This window comes from Coloeus monedula, assembly GCF_965178545.1.
Source record: "Coloeus monedula genome assembly, chromosome: 12".
NCBI lineage: Eukaryota > Metazoa > Chordata > Aves > Passeriformes > Corvidae > Coloeus > Coloeus monedula.
In genome coordinates, this window is record NC_138792.1 from 20,144,303 (window position 1) to 20,163,468 (window position 19,166).

The window sequence follows — 19,166 nt, forward strand, 5'->3', positions numbered from 1 at the left end:
TGCTTTCAGGATGTCACTGGCTGGGAAGCAAGTAGGAGGTAATATTATCTAACAGTGATGAATGGCCACAGTGAGCAGTCTTCTATCTCAGTTCAAACCCTGCTCACCTCACAAGCTCTGCAACTGTGCTGGAAGTCACAAGACCTAATTGCATCAGCTAATTTGCTGCCACTGTCGCTGTTATCCCCAGAGAGATGGCGAAAATCATGACATAAGTCCAGGTCAGATGATATGGCCTAAGCAAGAGCTAAGACTCCTTTAATGCCAAAAGCCCATCTTTTATAGTATGGATCGCAAAAGAGAAATTACATGATTGGCCCCTTGGCTAGCCACCCACCACAGTGAGTGGCTGAGCAGTATAACCACCCATTTCAAAATATTATTCTCACAAGACTGAAAACAATTCCACTGTTCTCACAACAGCCTGCACCTGTGGATAGTTTACCGAACCGTCTTTCTCTGTTTCTCAGCTAAAGCATGAGAAAGGAAGAACTTCACAAATGCTTCAGCAGATGGAAAATTCCTCTGCTCCTGCATTTTAGCATCCACACCACTCTGTGGCAAAAGGGGTAGGGAGATGGAGCTGCAAATTAATGCAAGAAAAGAATATGGGACACAGAACAGTTGGCTACCTGGGTCAGGCTTCTACTTGCAGTAGTAGCAAAGTGCCTCACTTTGTGCATTTATGCCCCAAAATCTCATTTGAACAAGAAAGCTGATAGCCAGTATAGCTCATTTTGTCTTATGCAGAAGGCTTGATTCGTCCTTTCTGCTGCTCCTGATGAGCAGACAATGCTAGTCTGGAAGTGCTTGGCTGGCATGGGAAGGCACAAAACTCACTTCTTTAGAAACCTAGTTAGGAAATCAAGCTCACAAGGAAGTGCCAAAGGGTCTAAGGGTCTAGCAGACACCTCATGACCATGAATTTATTTAGCATGCTGGGCATCAAAAGCAGCTTAGTCCTTAACCCACTGTGAGACAATTTGTGTTAAATACGTTATTTTTAACTGAAAGAGGACAGAGTTTTAGAATACAGTAAGAATAAAAGCATTGGGGGTGAATGTAGCAAACTAGGAAGATGGTGACTTCTAAGCACAAAGTGCATGACGTGGTTGGTTAAGGAAACCACACAGCTAAAAATCACATCTGGGGACTCAATGCAATCCATTTTTATGCCATTGCTCTCACCTAGTCCTAGGTTGGATATCAAGAAAAAGCTTTTCACCCAGAGGGTGGCTGAGCACTGGAACAGGCTCTCTAGGGTGGTGGTCACAGCACCAAGCCTGTCTGAGTTCAAGATGCATTTGGATAATGATCTCAGGCACATGATGGGATTCTTGGGGTGTCCTGTGCAGGGCTAAGAGTTGGATTCAGTGATCTTTGTGGGTCCCTTCCAACTCAGCATATTCTATAATTCTATAATTACCAGCTCCCCATCAGGGCCAAAGGAGCCAGTCATAAGCACAGATAAGCCTAAGTCCCTTCCTTTCCTGGGCTGCACTGGAGTAATCAGGGAACCGTACTACAAACTGCTCTCATAATGGGTAATACCAGCAGGCAGCAGTGCTTTTCCCTTACCATTCATTAAACCAAAATGTCTCATAGTGCTCCTCTTGCTTGGGAAACATGCAACTAAGAGACTCCATGAGACAGAAGTGTGGTCTAGAGATGGGAAGGACTCTCACCTTCCTGGCAAAGATGTATTGCCAAGCACAGGCCCCATTTCCCCATCACTTCTGCACTGTATGAAGCTGTGTTGATGTTTTCCAGAGACTAGCTCCTCATGCTACCACACTGGGGAGTGCTGGGAAAATGAAAAAGGAGGAGGAGCTGTATTTATTACATGCTGATTCACAGGTCAGTTCAAGTTAGCAGGACTGGTCAGCATGTGCGAAGTAATTTTTTACTGAAAAATCCCAAGCCATTTTGCAAGAATATGTTCTTTTTACTGATACTTTCATTATAGGAGGCAAAAGTGCTCTTTGTCATATGGTTTAGTGTCATATGATAGTCCTGCAAGGACCAGGGAGGTGGACTTGATGATCTTTATGGATCCTTTCTAACTTGAGATGTTCTATGGTTCTATGAAAAGTGGGGATTTTTTCACTTTCTAACAGATAAAGATAGAAAGATTTTCATGAGCTAAAAATGCCTCATTACATCTTTCTTATTTTGGACATTATATCTGTATCAACACATTGTATGTTCATGTTAAACATGTAGATGTTTTCTCTTCTTTTGTCTTTATTGCAACCAAATGGTTTTACTCAATCAAAATGTCTCATTGTGGTCTTATCAAAGTGATTGCTTCACTCTGGATGTAACAGGTGATCACTGGTCTGTGTGACCCTGGTAAACCATCACTGGATGTGATCCTAATAGGGGCCTGCAGATTCACTCCTCGTCAGCACAGATCTGCCTCATGATGAGAGGAATCTTGGCTGAATCTGGTGGCCATTTCTGGGTATGCCCTGTTCAGCACACCTCACCTGGTACTGTGTAGCTAGGCCCTGGCTGATGAGGACCCTGCTCCAGCAGTTTTGGTTTGGTGCTTGGATTCTGGCTCACTGACTGACCTTCCAGGTATTGCTGGCCCCCACTGCATCCTGACAATCTGATTCTTAAGATATATCCAGTTTCTGATTTTTTATTCTGATTCAAAATAAAAGCATGTTACCAACTGTCATTGCCTCTCCAACTTCTCATGGGCTTTGTGTTTGCAATGTTTTTTCTTTCACTTTAGACAAAAACTAATTCATTATAATTGTACTGGACTAGAGGGAAGCTACCTCATGTTTCAATAAAAATAAAGCAGCATTAGAATGCTATTGTGTACAGAAAAATCATACATGTAGACAAAACTTAATCCAAACGAAATCAAAATACAACCTTAATGAAATTTAAACACTTAAATGTTATTGTATACTGAATTTTTTACTTCCTAAACAAAATAATCTTAGAACATCATCCTGCTGTACAAACAATGTGATGTAGGTTTTTTTATCCCTCAAAAACTTTAGTTATTTTAAAATTAAACATACGTAATGAGACTATTCAGTTAAAAGAGAAATATTCCTAATCTATATCTATGCCTCAAGAAAGTAAATTACATTAAAATGGTATTGAGTAGTGTAGATTATGTACTTCTTTTTGAACAACAAAAACACATAGATATTTCGGCTAGTAGCCCAGTGACCTTGTTACATAAAAATCAAGAACTGGTGAAGGGCCCTGAGGGGAACCTGTATAAGGAGGGCTGAGGTCACTTGGACTGTTCTCCCTGGAGGAGACTGAGGGGAGACCTCATCGGCTTACAACTTCCTCATGAGGAGGAGCAGGCACCGATCTCTTCCCTTTGGTGACCAGTGACAGGATCCGAGGGAATGGCCTGACATTGTGTTAGGGGAGGTTTAGGTTGGATATTAGAAAAAAGTTCTTGACCAAAAAGTGTGCTTGCCCCACCTTGAGTACTGTGTGCAGTTTTGGACATCCAAAGGAGGGCCATAAGGAAGGGGAGAGGTCTGGAGGGGAAGTCTCATGAGGAGCACTGAGGTCACTTGGTTTGTTCAGCTTGGAGACCGAGGTCAGACCTCATTGTGCTCCTCAACATCTTCACGAGGGGAAGTGGAGGGGCAGGTAATGATCTCTTCACTCTCATGACCAGTGACTCAAGGAAATGGCATGAAGCCGGGACAGGGGACGTTTAGGTTGGCTATTAGGAAAAGACTTTTCACCCAGAAGGTGGCTGGGCCCTGGAACAGGCCCCATAGGGCAGTGGTCACAGCACCAAGGCTGACAGAGTTCAAGAAGCGTTTGGACAACATTCTCGGGCATATGGTGTGGCCGCTGGGGATGGTCCTATGCTTTCTCGCAAGGCTCCCCTCGCCCTGATTCAGGACACATTTCGCCGTCCCTCAGCTCCCCGCAGCTGCACAAGGGGAGAATGCGCCTGTTTTGCACTGGCCCCGAGCCCCTCCGGCCGCAGTGAATCCCCACAGCAGCCCCACCGCCCTCCGGCACTGCCGGGGCCCGCCAGCCAGCCCTCAGGCGGCCACACCCGCCCCGAGCGCGGCGGGAGCGGGAAGCGGAAGCGGCGCAGAGCGCGCAGGGCGGAGGCGGGAGGGAGGAGCGGCGCTAGCGGTGGCGGCATGTCGGGCCGTGCGGGCCCGGGCTGGCGCCGCGGGCGACCGAGCTCGTCCCCGGCCCGCAGGCGGCTGAAGCCGCTGCGAACGGTGGTGGCATGGAGGGGCCGAGCGGAGTGGGACCAGGTGATGGTGGGGCTGTACTGCGGGGACAGCCGGCTGCAGCAGGATGCGCTGGACCGCGTCTCGGCATGGAAGAGCCGGTACGGGCCGCGGGCGGGGAGCGGGATGCGGCTCTCGGGGCTGCCCTTCTGTCCCTGGAGCGGCCCCTCTGTGCCCTTCGCCCAGGCTGTGCCCGGCGCTCGCGGTCCTGGGCCCGGCGGCCGCCGAGGACCCGGTGCGGCTCCCCGGCGGAGCAGCTCCGCGGTCGGGGCTGTGTGTGCAGGCCGCCGGTGCAGCCAGGCAGGCGGCCCCGTCTTTCAGGGCACCTTCTCCATTGCGGGAAGCTCCGGGCACGTAGCTTATGCCAAGAACACGGTGGCCCCGTGGGAGCAGGCGAGGTAGAAGCCCCGCATGCCTGCAACTTCACGGGCTGATTTCTCGAGGCGGTGAGCATATTCAAGGCCCCCAAATTGCCCCTGCTGCATCCGTACACAAGACCCGCCCAGGTAATGCATCTTGTGTATGTGCTTTCTACCAGTAAGTACTCATTTAACGTGAGCTTAGGAGTAACGGTGTAATCACTCTGTTCCAATAGAAGCCTTCTGGAAAGAGCCTTTGATTCTGTCTCAGCATACCATTTCTCAGGCTGTTATGTACCACAGAACACAAAACATAGTTGGAAAGTTGCCATTTTTACAGGGTGAGTGTATTTGTGTGAGACTGCTCACCTGGTTTTCCTTTGCCTCCAGGTATGGTCCAAAAATGCCTCTTGCAGTGGACTGCACGGCAGAACTGATCCGTTGTAAGGTCCTCGATTCATCTGGCAGATTGAAGTCACATGAGCTTATCCTCTCTTATGGGCTGGCTCTTGTAAGGTAAGGGCTCTGAAGGCCTGTGTGCTTTGAGAGAGAGAGAGAAAGACCTGGACAGATGTCATTATTAAACTGTCCAAGTTCACTTTGTGTCTCTGGGACCACAGGGTTGTACAGCACATGGGGAGTTTGTCTCTGGAGTTCCAAGCTTCTCTGCAGCTCTTGATAGTAATTTATTTTTTCTGTAACCTGCATGCAGGTTTGTCAACTTGATCACAGAAAGGAAACAGAAGATGGTCAGCATTCCTCTGAGACAGTTAGCCAGAGAGGTAAATATTAAATAAGAGTTGCTTGATAATTTACATCTATACAGAAAGATATGTTTTGGTTATTAACAACAACACTGAGTGAAGGAAATTGTAGGGGGTCATTCTTTTGTAGCCAAAATAATATAGATGCTAGTTTATTCCAGGTGCAAAGTTGTAAACAGCCTTATTGCAACTGGATCTAAAAGTTTGTTCTTTGAAGTCACAATAAGAGTAACAAAGGCTGATGATCATTAAAGGTTTTTGAATCACATGTGATCAAAAGTCTTGATTTACATGTATGTAGTCCCACTTGACATACTGTTACACATTTTTCTTTCTTAGCTACTGAGATAGGAAAAAGAGCTAAATCTGTGGTTTATAAATTCTAGTCTTTGACAAGCAAGGTTATACATAAAAAACACATTTGCAGGTATTTTAATCTCGTGTCTTCAGGTGAGCTTTTCCACTTGTGTGTGGAGGAGGGAAGGTTCAAGCTGTAATTGTAGTAGCAGGACCAGATTGAGTCCTTTTACTGCCAGCTGCACTGAGCACCATACCTGGGACTGAACAAGTTTTGACAGTGAAGGACAGACAGTATTTGAGACTCTTCTGTGTAGGTTTGGGCCCCTGCATGAGAATGTTGAATTGATTTTTATTTTTTTCCTGGGTTTTTGAGAAAAGTTCTGCTTCTCACTTTTTAAAACTGATCAAGCTTAAAAGCAAAGGTCTTGCATAAAGGTAGTTATGGTAGGAAACTTTTAAAAGTTTAAGGTAGTTGTCCTCGGGGAAGTTGCAAAAAATTGCATGCAAATTATTGTGTAAATTTGAGTATTATATATGATATTATTTGTGTCTTTGATATATAGTTATCTAGCATGTCTCATCCATTTAAATATAATTGAACTGCTTCTCAGGATCATTAAATTACATGTAACACCTCTGTCTAAAAAGAAATCTGTTGTTGCATGTAACACTGAAAAACTTAAACTGTAAAATGCGAGTTTGTGTGGGTCCTAGACCACAGGAGGAGTGGCATCAGAGAATTGGGGGATCTTGGCCCATTATTGAAGTGGGAAGCAGGGGAACTACGGTGAAGGAGTGGCTGGGAAGGCGCTGTTCCCACTTAGGCAGAGGCTCTCTGCAGCTTTGCAGGGCTGCATGCAGGTGTGGCCTGATGCAGTGGAAACAGAGGGGTAACATGTGTTGGCTGTTATTGCAGGTGGACATCCCCATCTGGGTTGTGGACCTCCGTCATGAGCTGACGCACGGGAAGCTGCCGCGGCTGGCTCTGTGCCGCAAGGGTGAGTGCCACCAGTGGGTGGCATTGGGAGGGGTGGCCTGAGGCATGCTTGGGGTGGCAGTGCCAGTGCTGCAGGTCCTGAGGGCAGCACCCCACCTTCATTTTGGGGTGCTGCAGGACAGGCAGTGCGCTTGTCCTGGCAGGGAGAGTTGTGGTATCGGATACTGGGAGGATTTGCCGCTGCCCTGTGGGGGTAGCTGAGCTGTGTCCACTGGCTCCAGGTTGTGGTTCCTTACAGGACAGATGTTCAGAGGCTTTCTTCTATCCCTGAAAAAAATTACTGGAAACAAGAGTTTGGTGGTTTTGCTTTTTTACAGCACAGGAAGTTCATCTTGGGGAAATAGGTAAAAGCTTTTCCTGATGGTTTAGCAATACCTAAGACTCTTAAAAAATCCCATTTAGGGAGAAATGTAGATACTGCAGACCTGAATGAATGACCAGGTCATAGCATTTGAAGAGATTCCTGGGAATTTTGTGTAAAGGATGGAGAAGCCAGCTAAATAATCTTCAGCAGGATCCTTAGATTGAATTGGGAAAATGCTGTTGGAAGTAAAGGCATTTTCTTTCCATGCTATCTGATGTATGCCTAGTGTAGTCCCTGCACAAAAAAAATTATGTTATTGTTATAGATGCTATGTTGACCATGGTGATGCTAAAGTACTGACTCATTTTCTCATCAGAATGCCACTGCAGGGACCTAGTTACTGCTTAAGTTTGACCTACCTTGAGCAAGGTGCAGTGCCATAGCAGTGTCTGTGTCCAATCTTTTTTTTTTTTTCTTTCTCCAAAATAATGAGGGGTAGTTACCATGCATGTGATACTGGATTTTGGGTTTTTATTCCTGGTTTCCTTCTGGGGTTGGTTTTGGTTTGTTTTTTTGTTTGTTTGGGTTTTTTTTAACTTGTTCACCTTTTCATTACTGAAGTTTTTTGTGTTTTCAGGGTTCATAACTGGTTAGTAGTATTTATTTTCATAATACAAGTTAGCAATATACCACCTATATTGTTTTTTGCTGTAACAAAGAAATTCTCACTGAGAAGATAATGTTTTCTGTTCTCCATTAGGTTGTGATGTTGTGCTGGACTGGCTACGAAAGATGTATTGGAGCCGTCAGCTGGGCAATAACTTGTGTGAAGAAAGTGAGGATGAGGAAGAAGAGCAGGAAGAGGTGGAAGCAAATGCAGAGTTGGACAGTGACGGATGGGAGATTCAAACCCCGCAGCATGAGGCCCGTCAGAAACACAAGGAATTCCATGGCAGGTGTTCCTAGACCAATAGCAGATACAAGGATTAGATGAACTGGAGAAAGCAGTTTAAATATGTCATCTTCCAGCATAAAGATATACCTTCAGCTCAGATTTTGGGATTCCTCTTTGGGCCTTGGTAGATTGCCCTTGGGGTTGACTGACTGGTTTGGTAGTATTTCTTCAAATTTGTAGCACTTTGGTTTGTGAATAGCTGTAGCGCTGTTGCAATTGATGCAAAATGCAAGTATTAGGAATACAAATATGCATCAGAACATAAACTGCATATGGGAACAATTTCTTCCTACACTGATCTATTTAGGGATTTATTTTTGAGCTGTCTGGGTTTATCCAACTTACCTGTCTTTGGCTACTGTTAGTGATAAAATATGGAAATCGTGGTTCAGCCCCACTTGAGAAAATTTATGTTGCTGGAAAAGTCTGAGAGTTTTGGGAGTCGTCCCTCTGTTGTCTGAACAGAATTGCTGGCTTCATTTGACGCCTTCCTTGAGTGTAAATTTAGCAAAACTAAGCAGCTTCCTCAGATACAAAATTCCCTTACATAGTTGATCTTCTGCTTAAATGATATATTTATGTTTATTTCTAGAAAAAGTCAGAGATGTTCTGATATCTTACAAGAATGAGCAGTTTCGTGTAAGTGCACTCTGATGATCACCACTTTAGTTAATTCTCTTTTCTTTCTTGGGCAATTTGTCTTCTCTTCCTTGTTGTCTTAGTTCCTTGTGCAGGTCTGTCTGCTAATGTTGTCATACATGGCTTGCCAAAGAAAATCTTCACTACAGAGAACAAACAATTTGAGCTGTGACAGTTCCTAATGTGGACACTTTGTTTATAAAGGAGATCTGTACTTACTTGAGATCCCAAGGAAGGGGAACTTCTGTGAATTTTTTCAAGTGCTGTTGATGAAGTACATGTGGCATGTGCATCTTCTTGTCATAGCAATGTTTTTGTGTTTGCCATAGGAGTATATTTTCTATTAATGCTTGAATTTTTCCTTCACTCAGGTTATGCAGACTATGCAGTCTGTTTCAAAGTCTCGAGAATTGTGGTCTGATTCCTCTTCAGAAGTGGACTGGATTTTGGCTCAGATCAAAGACCTGATGCAGGAAAACAGGTATGTCTCTGATAAAGAACAGAGGTGAAAGGTACAGTGCTGAACTAGGCTGTAGACCTATTAAATTGCCTTTTCATAATGTCCTATACCTGATCATGGAGAAAGCAGTTTGTTTCCTCAGCATCTTTGAGGACTGAGTTGTTGATCTGTGCTAACAAGCAGTATTCCTTGTGCCAGATGGTCTCCAAGGTGTTTTCCCAGACTTAGCGATGCTGGCCCCAAGGCATGCAGCATCTTCAGTGTCTTCAAAAACTCCCAACAACCCTGTAGAGATTTTGATTTCACAGTAACCTTTAGAATTCTTAAAAATTGCAGGGCAATACTTGGCATTTTCTATATTTTCTATCTTTCTATTACTACAGAGCCTCTAGGACCTAGTGTGTTGAGACTTTCTTATTACCATATAAATTTTCATGGAGATCTTGACCCACTTTGAGAAATCTGATCAGTGTAACTGTAGAGGGGAGAGAGTATAATGTTACAGATAAGAGCTGTAACTCCTTATGTGTTGAATATAAATATATATGCTGTACAAGAACAGCATTACCAGATCTTTTGTTCGAACAAAAAATTCTCCATTCCGTCCTCAGAGTTCCAGGTATTTGGCTGTCAAACTTGTTTCAGAACTGGTGCAAGTGGTGTTTTGATAGGTAAAGGAGTAAGTGGCAGTAATAAGTCTCTCTGCTCTAGGGAGACAGTGGCTGAAGCTCTTCTCAGTGATGGCTTTCTCATCCCAAAGATGGATTGTCTGAAGATGCTAAATATCAAGTATGAAGGTTAGTGTTCTATGCACCACGCAAGTAGAAAATGCATAGCTAGTGTTATGACCAAGTCTTTTCATTTTTTCTCATTATATTGAAATCTGTCATTGTCTGCATATTCTATCTGGGTCCTTAAACATCTTTTGCCCTGTTCTGCAGAACCACTTATGGCCATGCTTAGCTATTGCTTTTGCCTAAGTCTCTTAGGATGGAAGGATAGCTCTTCAGCACTGAATATCTAGCCAAAACATCTTTCAAGGCTTGCATCTCTACCCTTTTCCGCAATAGTTGCTGATTTCAGGAACTCCCACTAGTTTCTTTTCTACACTGAATATTTGAAGCAAATCAAAATGGATGGGGTTTTTTGAGCTTCGTTGACCAGTTGCATCATAGTTCCAAGCTGCTGCCCATGTGTGTGGAGTTGCATTTATTGTTTGCAAGAGAATTAGGCACCTAGAGGGAATGAAAATAAATAAATCCCCTATTTCACGGCCAAAGAACTTTGCAAGAAAGATTCTCAAATTTCCATGACTATATAACAGTAGAAAAATGTAAAAGCTTTTTGATTTTGTTGCTTTGCTCAATGAACCTTCTCTTTGCAGTATGTTTTTAGACAGAATAGTTCTTAATGATACGAGAAATAAGATGAAACTGGAAAGGGATTAGCAAAACAGGTAGATTTTCCTGTGTTCATAATTTCCTTGTGCTAATTATCAAATTGCTACTTATTTTACTTGCCTAGTATAAGAAAAATAATAGTTTCAGCTTCAGTGAGGCCCTCAGGAAGTATGCTGGAATCAGTCATCTTAGAACAAACCTCTTTAGTTTGGAGCGAGTGTCACACCTATATTTCATTAAAAAATTACAAAGCACCAATTTCTGGCTTCTCTGTTTTGTTTTTTCTTCTTGCAGCAAATAAAGAGGTATGGCAATTCAAAATTCCCCCGACATTTTACTGCTTTTGGCAGCCTTTGCTGTCAGGCCTCCTTTCACGAAGTTTTACACAGATCCTAATAGAGAAAATGTTTATAGAATTGAAGGAATGTTCTGACTCTTCAGAACTCCGGCCTCAGTTCTTGATCAACTGGATTTCTGAGTTGCTGACTGGCATTGCCAAAGTAAACGCTGGTGAGTGTCTGGAATTTCTGAGTTTAAAAAAGCGTAAGAGTTTCTTCTGTACTAGTGTAAACCTACACTAATAAAGTGGTGGGACCTTTATACATAAAGTGCAGTTGCCTAATTAGTATATTTTGTCACGTGAACATAAGCTTTTATTGTTGCATTTCTTAGACTTTTCAACATGCAGCTTGTGCATGTTATGTATTTCTTAGTAAAAAATTGAAATTGTTATTGGTAAGTTTGCTGCAGCCTCGTCAGGATAGGAAAAGCCGGTTTCTCGCAGGAAGGATCAGGCCCTTAAGTGCTAATTTTTCCAGATATCAATACTTGTAGGAAATAACATCCTTATATGCTATCTGCCACTGTTATATGCAGTCTGTTATGAGATCCCTGTTCCCAGTTCTTTCCTCCCTTAGCAGAAGCCTGACTTTATAGGATACTAAATAGTGTTGCTGTCCTTTATTGATCCTATCACAGGATTTTTATGCCTTCTAAACTTACACAAAAGTAATAAGTAATATTTTGTTTTCAGTTCCTGACTTAGAACTTTTAAAATTGGCAAACTGTGTGTTTCATTACAGAGATGAGCACTGAAGGGCCTTAATTATACAGTGTCACAGGTATTCTGCTAACAAGGTTTTAATACTGTGACACAGTGCATCCTTGCATAGGTTTCCATCCCTTAATTTTGGTGCCTCTTCTGTCCTCTTCTGGTCTGGCTCAGGCTGCACAAAGATTTTGCCAGTATCTCGGGCAGTCATAGGTTAATATTTGGTGCTTTCACTCAGTGCGAAACATACCTATGATGTACCAAGATCCCTGAGTGGTGCTAGTTCCCTGCTGTTCAGTCTACTCTTTGCAGAGCTATCTGGAATGATACTGGGTCCCAGATACAGTATACTGCATTTATTTGGGATAAAACTGTTCAAACACATCTTGTGGCTTTCCTGTCCGGAGTGATGTGCTCAGGGCCAGCTTGGGAATGTCTGCACTGCACTGTGGTCAGGTCTTGTGGAGCTACCTGAGCTGCCCATGCACTGCCAAGTCCTTTGTAACAACCTTGATGTATTTGGTCGATATAGCTGGTCATGGACTTGAGTTAAAATGCCAGCTTATTTGAGGATGTGTTCCAGTAAAAATGCAGAGGGATGAAGGGTATGTTTTTGATGAGTTTTGAGCACCCTGTTGTTTTCATTATCTTCTTTGAAGGGAAGAAAAGGCAACACTGTAACAAACAGGTGTCTGTGAAGGAGCTGTTCCTGCATAAAGTCCCTTTGCAGTGGATAAGATTGACTGACAGTTGCTTGGAAGCTCCCTGCTGGGCAACCCCACATCTTCTTCAGCTGTAAGTTTGATCCTGTGACCTGGAAAGGGAACTGCAAACAGTGCTCTGTAACAGCTTTGGTTTCCTAGTGATACGCTGAGCTATAGCTGCATTCCCTTGCCTCTCTTTGGATCTGGCAGAAATTGTAGCAGGTGCATATAAAGCCATGCTTGCTGCTATTCATCTCCCCATTGATTGCACACAAAGAGAAGAAGGAAAAGAATTCTAAATGATTGTACCTTCAGAATGAAAGCAGAGGTTATCTGGGGAGGCTTTTAAAGCAACCTGTTCAGAAACAAAGTGACTTGGTAGAGATGTGACTGCTTATTCAGGTGATAGGAATTTACCACAGCTCCTAACTTTTATACATGAAAACAGCAAAGCAGTAATTCAGTTAGAAGTATCCCAAGCCCTTAATTTTAATCACAAAGATGGAGTATTTCAGCATCCACTGACCAGGGGATAATCAAATTTTGCCTGTTAGATGAACTATGTGAGGCAGCTGTCCTGGAGAAAACAAACACTTAAAAGCAAAAAAGACTCTAGATGAAGATTTATCAACCCTTTTAAGACTTTTCCATTGCCCTTTTTCCTTTCTAGGATCCTCACAATCATGAGACCTCGCTTGCCACGTTCTTCTAGGAAGAACCTTCTCTATCTTGCTTCCATTTACACAGAAGGAGGTGCCCCTTTGTCCAGTCCAGGCCTCTCTTCAGATGGCAGTGAACAGCCAATTTATACTATAGAGAGCTTACAGTGGAGAGCCAGGCAAGAAAATCAGGTTAAAAATCAAGGGCAGACTGTAGAGAAACAAGAAGATGTGCTAGAGAGAGATGATGGTGTAGAGGAAGTGGAAGAGGAGGAAGAGGAGATGGTAACTGAAACAAATCCTTTGGAAGGACTTGCTCATTCTGGTAACATGGTGGCTATTGCTGAGAAAAGGGCAGCACTGCAAGGGTCCGCCTGGCAGATCACCGCAGGTAAAAAGTGACTCTATCACTGACAAAGGTTAATTGAAATGCAAAGACATCTCAGCCCTTTGGGTCTGGCCATAATTAAATTGTGCTTCAAAGTAATCTAAATGCCAGATTACTGAAAAATGTGAAGTTTCCAGTCTTTCGTTTATGTGCAGGAGTAATTTCTCTTAAGCTCTTAAAATAGTGCGAGTGTGTTTTCCAGGAGCATGCTATTATTGTCTCATTATTTTATTAGGCTTTTCCAAACTTCGAAATTTCAGTGTATTCAACTGATGGGGCAGGATATATGCCAGCTGTGAATGGTGAAGAAAATATGGATGTTTCTTGGATTTCTCTTTGTCAGACTTGGGGGTATTTGAAAGCACAGTTTGTCTATGAACCTAAGTTCTATGCTCTGGGAAAGTGGTTGTTATGACATGGTGGCAAACAACAGAAATGAGCAAGACAAGTTTTTAGAAGGAATAAACAGTGTATCAAGTGTTTTGTTAGCTTTGTTACAGTAGCTATACTTTCTCATGGGGGTTGGAGGTCTCTGTAGCTAAGAATTTTGGATGAGTCATGGAGGGACTCGAACACAGGAGGAGGAAGTTGGCGGAGAAGAGTTGAAGTCAAAATGGCATTTAAAGGAAAAAAAACAGCCACTAGAAGACTGAACTCTTGTACTCCATCCACTGGGAAATTTTCTGAAGTAAAAAAAAAAAAAGGAGAAGAGATCTTAGTTATGCTGATGTGAACAGCTTGTTAGAACTGGATGTTTTGAGAACAGAAGTAAAACTGTCCTCTGCTTCTGTGACATTGGTTCAGATCATTTGCTGAATGGCTGAGTTGCATGAGGCAGTATTTGTGGACTTGGGGAGGGTCATCTTGTGTTTTGACAATCTCTTTGGGAAACTCAGACTTCTTGGTTTTGTACCGTTTTTATCTAGATGAAGTACGATGGAAAGACTTTCCTCTTGGGAAACTCCCAGGTCAGACAGATGACCCTGATGGTCTCATGTTGGATAATTATTCTATGATGTCCCTGCTTGATCAGCCAGTGAGGGATGAGTGGAAGTCTCTCAATACAAAGTGAGTAATGGTGTGGGTGGTACTTTATCCCTGAGCCATGAAATGCATTTCTGTCTCTGTGCCTTTTACTATACCATGTGAAAAATTAAGGCTGAGATTTCCTTTTTACTTCTATTTAAATGGTTTGACCCGAATATCTGCTATTGTCTCTAATACTTACTAACCTAACCCTAATGGTATCCTTTGAGGACGCCATCTTATAATATTTCAATCTTCACTCCTCCTGCTCATTTAAAAAAAAAAACATTGCAAGGATTATGAAATACTGCTGTTTAGCAGGTATCAGCACAGCCCCAGCAGGCTTGACAACTTGTGTTTTTATTAGCTGGGGCTCTGATCCTAAGTAGGCTGGCAGTGCCCAGTGACCTTTTAGAGCTGTAGCTAGTAATTTAGAACTGCAGATCTGACCTCAGTAAAGAAACACAGCTTGTCCTGGAAATAATGGGAGCATTCTATAAAGCTTTGGTCAGATCACTTTTCTTACTAAGTGAAGCTTATCCAGTTATCCATCCCATTGTAGATGTTTTAATAGGGTCAGTATTTCACACTTTTAAGTCATAGGAACTTGAATGGTGTAAGCTGTCAAATCAGTTTCATCACATACATATAAATCTGTCTCCTATTATTTGAATCCAAGGAATGCTTCAGAATAGAAACAAATTGCAGTTATTTTCCTTAACACTTGATTGGACAACTTTCTAATCCATGATTCTTTTCTGTGGTTGGTGGGCCCAATCTAGTAGCAGTGTGATGAACTGAGAATCATGCAGCCTGGGGTATTTCACTGAGAGGAAATCTTGCAGGTGTTCATATTTTCACATATTCAGAGTTGTGTTCAGGTTCCAAACTTCCAGTTTCAAATCTTCCAAAAAGTAAGGCTTGCATTCTTCTCCATCCTGTTGGCCATCCTCCATGGGATCAAATTAATTGACCTTCCCTTATCAGTAACATTATGTTCCTTTGGAGGAAGATGCCTAGACTGCATTTTGAAATATGATTTAGTCATAGTGAGGACTGATAGTATATTAATTGCAGGCTAAAAAGCTACAGGCCAGATACGTACATTTCAGGCTGTTTTTTGAACAGTGTAATGTGTCATGCAGCTTGTATTACTAGAAAATACTCATGCAGAAAATAAGAAAGCACATAGCAGGCCAAAAGTAACATGTGTTTCTGCATCTCTTTGTGTGGGGAAAGGGGCAGACAGTTTGTTCCACTCAGATTACAGCCTGGCAGGATGCCAAGAAAAAAAAATCTTAGAAAGAAACATGAGGAAAACCTGTTGTTACCACAAATAGAAAGGAGCAGAAGCTGATTTATTCCTGAAGCGGAGCCTGGAAATAATCCAGGTTTCATCAGGAGTGCTACAATGGCAGCTTGTTCATTATTCTTACTTCCCTTGCATAGCAGCATCTCCATTTGCCAAAGGACATGTGGTTTTGGAAAGGTGGTCTGACTTCCCCAAGGCAGAAATAAGCAGATTTTCTTGACTGCTTACGTTTTCTTCTGTGCAGAAACCTTGTCCTCTGGCTTGTAGCTGTGTGGGTTTTTTCTTCCCCATCAAAGGTTTTTGTATGGCCCGTTCCAGAATGGGTGTTTGCTATTTAATTTTGGTACTGCCCTCCAAGTTCTCTGTCTGCAGAGAGCTATTCTGCCAGGCTCATGAAGGCAGGTACTGAAAGGTGGTATGAGAGATTGTGAAAACTTGACGTTTTACTTTGAAAATATCCGTAAGGTGCTTGGAATAGCATCTGCAGCATAGGCAATGGGACCCGCCCTTTCTAAAAGCAATGCCCTTCTTTGTCCTTCTGCAATTCCTTCCTCCCAAAAGATTGTGCTCATTGTTGGGTTTTCTGGTCTATGCTGTGCATGTGTATTGTCAAAGTTCACGTTTAGTGTTGCTGAGGCAATCTCTGAAGCTTTGAATAGCTGCTGTCATCCCTCAGGCAGATGTTTTGGGTTTTGTGATAAGCATATGTGCTTTTTATTAGCTCCCAGCATCAGTTTTACCTGACAGCTGGAACAAATTTGGCAATAATGACCACTTGGAGAGTTTTCTGAGGGTGGAGTTGCTGACTTGCTGTTGCTTTAGGGGTTGCATGTCTAAGTCCCATGACTTTTTTCTGAAGCCATAGAAAGGGGTAGTATCAGTGTACAGGATAAGCATTTTAAGATTTGTGACAGACTGTTCTCATGTCAATTGCTTGCTGTGTTAGCATTTCACCTGATGAGCTTGTATTCCAAGCTGCAAAGGACAGATGAAGGTTCAGATGAAAATTGTTCTCTGGTTATTTCTGCAGTCATTTCTCCCTCACAATTGCTAGTACCTGGTCACCTTTCTTTTGGTTTGTGCCTTGTACCTTTCATGTTTCAGGACTATTGCCTCTCTAGAATAAACTGATTAAAAACTAAGGACATTTCAGCAGATAAATGTTTCAGAGCTAAAAATGAGAATATTTTGGAAATAAAGTGCTATCAAAATTACTTTGGTGATGTAAGCTTCTAAATCAGCCTAGTGATTATGTGCTTTATTCTTTTCCTCACAGCTCTGCAGAATTGAATATTCCCATGACAGGAGGATTGTTGTGGACCCAGAATGACTTCCATAAAATAAAAAGTGGCCTTCAACTTTTCTGAGACAGCAGCAGAGTGCTCTGTGACTTTTAGTATTGCACAAGTTAAGTGGTGTGGGAGATCTAGTAATGGTGGTGGGGAAATAGTCAGGAGAAGTTGTTGCTGTGATTTATTGATTTTTACCATGTAAAATCACTGTTTTATAAAGGTGTTGTGTTTTAAGTTGCATGTACAGTAGCCATTGTCTTGCTTAACCAGTTGAAGTTTGCCAAATAGTTAATAAATACAACTAACTGAAGGCAAACCTTGCTCCTGGATGCCGTTTCTCAGTTTTCACTCTGGAAAGTGTCCTCTGGCCCTCAATAGCAAGACTATTGAGCCCTTCTTATTTCAGTGATGCTGTCCTGGAGGAGTGATTTTACCAGTTTTCATCTTTCTAGGATTTCAGTGAAGCTTCAGGGATCAATCCTAGCTAGAGCATGGCTGAATGTACTGTGATACATAAATATACCTTTGAAATGTTTTTGTCACAATGTTTTTTCAAGTGATAGTCTTGAAGCCACTACTGTCTCTTTTTTGATTGAAGTGTTTTGCTTCATGTTACTTCTGTTGATTTTGCTGATATTCATAACCAATACTGTGGTGTTTGCTGAGAGCTGGTATGATGACTGCAGAAATGGACTGAAAAAGTACCTTGTGGAAAGTTGTTGAGAAAAATGGCTTCCAGATAGGTTTTCCTATTCCGTTTTCTTTACCTGTATTACAGGCTCTTGGAACTTAAGAGGCTTCTGCGGTAACCTGTCAGAAAAACCCAGGAGTTTAAGTGTATATTTATTGCAGGACTCCTTGGTAAGAATTTGTTAGAGTGCATCTGCTAGAGGGTAAAACAGAGGCTTTCTCTGAGTCCATCTAATAATTTGCAGGTTTTACAAACTAAACAAAAAGAATAATGTGGCAGTAGGAAGGGATACAAAAAGGGACATACGACTTTAGCAGTACATTGCATAGGGTTGAAATGTTTAGAAGAGCAGCTTCGTGGATGCTTTGGACAGGTTCTCAAGTAAAGGCTTAGCTAGATGTCCAGAATGTATTATTTCTTTATTCCTTCTTCTCTAGATTTTTTGTTATCTTGCTCTACACTGCAGTTGCTTGTTACCATGCATCCAAAAATGGAAGATGCATTGCACATTTCCTTCTCTAAAAGCAAGCAGTGCCAATGCAAAAGGAAATAAACTTTTTGTTATGAGGGATTTTTCATGGAAGCCCTTCCCCTTCCAAGTATTTTTAGAAATACTTCTTTTTCCCAGAAGTTAATTAAGCTTATTTAGAAAATTCTGAGTGAAAGGGATTTGTTCTTTTATTACTTTTATTTAGCTGAGTATGAAATTACTTCAATTACTGTATTTTGTATTGCAATCAAGCATAACAGTTCGAATAGGAATGTGTGGTAATGGCAAATACTGTACCATCTGTAGCTTTTTTCCCCCCTTGGAAGAAGTGCACTCGGTAAGATCATGTGCTGCTACTACTACTAGAGGACCTTGATCAGCTGTAGTTACTGCCCTGTGTATCTGCCATTATCCCACATAGAGAATCTGGGATTTTTTCAGGCAATCAGCTAAAAAAATTACCAATAAATGACTTGGACAGACTGCAACAATTGTTTCGGGCAAAAAAGCTTTTTGGGGGTCTTGTCTAAAGAGGGTTGAAAAATAAAAAGCTAGAAACAAATAATCCAATGGCTTTCAGTTTTATTAAATAAGCAAAATTTTTTATATATATAAACTATAGCATATTTCATATTATTAAATAATTGTGCAAAACATTTACATAGAGCAGAGGGGAATAGGTGATAGCCTATACTTCTTTCAGATTCTTGCAATTCTTTTAATACATTTACAAACTTTAAATACAGACCAAAATCAGCGAGATTGTATAATGACTCTTCAAAGGCTAACCAAACACTGGCATAAGAATAATTTACATGGTGGTGCAATTGTATTTTTCCAGTTGAAATATTGCAGGAAATACACTTGGTAAGGGCTCTGTCACACAAACAAGCGATAGGTAAATAAGAGGAGTATGAAAGCTGAACACTCACCGTTGCAGTAACTGTGACAGATCTAAAGATCTGACTGTTACAAGTCCTGGAGTACTAATGCTTCAGGTAAATTTTTGGCAAGTCAAGGTCAAGTAATATTTCAACTTCGGAACAAAGTTTCACAGAAATGAGCCATGTTCCTCCCCCTTAGTGTGGAGTTTTAAAAATTACAATAATCAAATGTTCCTGTTTGCAGGTT

The 19,166-nt window shown here is 42.0% G+C and overlaps 1 protein-coding gene across 1 annotated transcript; it reads left to right on the forward strand.

Moving 5' to 3' along the window:
• Positions 1-4,148: 4,148 nt before the first annotated feature.
• Positions 4,149-18,530, forward strand: LAS1L (LAS1 like ribosome biogenesis factor; the record flags this gene model as incomplete). Its single annotated transcript, XM_082289526.1, has 13 exons — positions 4,149-4,345; positions 4,994-5,119; positions 5,316-5,385; positions 6,584-6,665; positions 7,729-7,920; positions 8,516-8,562; positions 8,934-9,043; positions 9,734-9,819; positions 10,717-10,932; positions 12,133-12,268; positions 12,848-13,227; positions 14,151-14,292; positions 16,839-18,530. 13 exons carry the CDS (start codon positions 4,149-4,151, stop codon positions 16,927-16,929), a joined length of 1,875 nt encoding a protein of 624 aa, XP_082145652.1. The 3' UTR covers positions 16,930-18,530.
• Between the last annotated feature and the right edge of the window lie 636 nt (positions 18,531-19,166).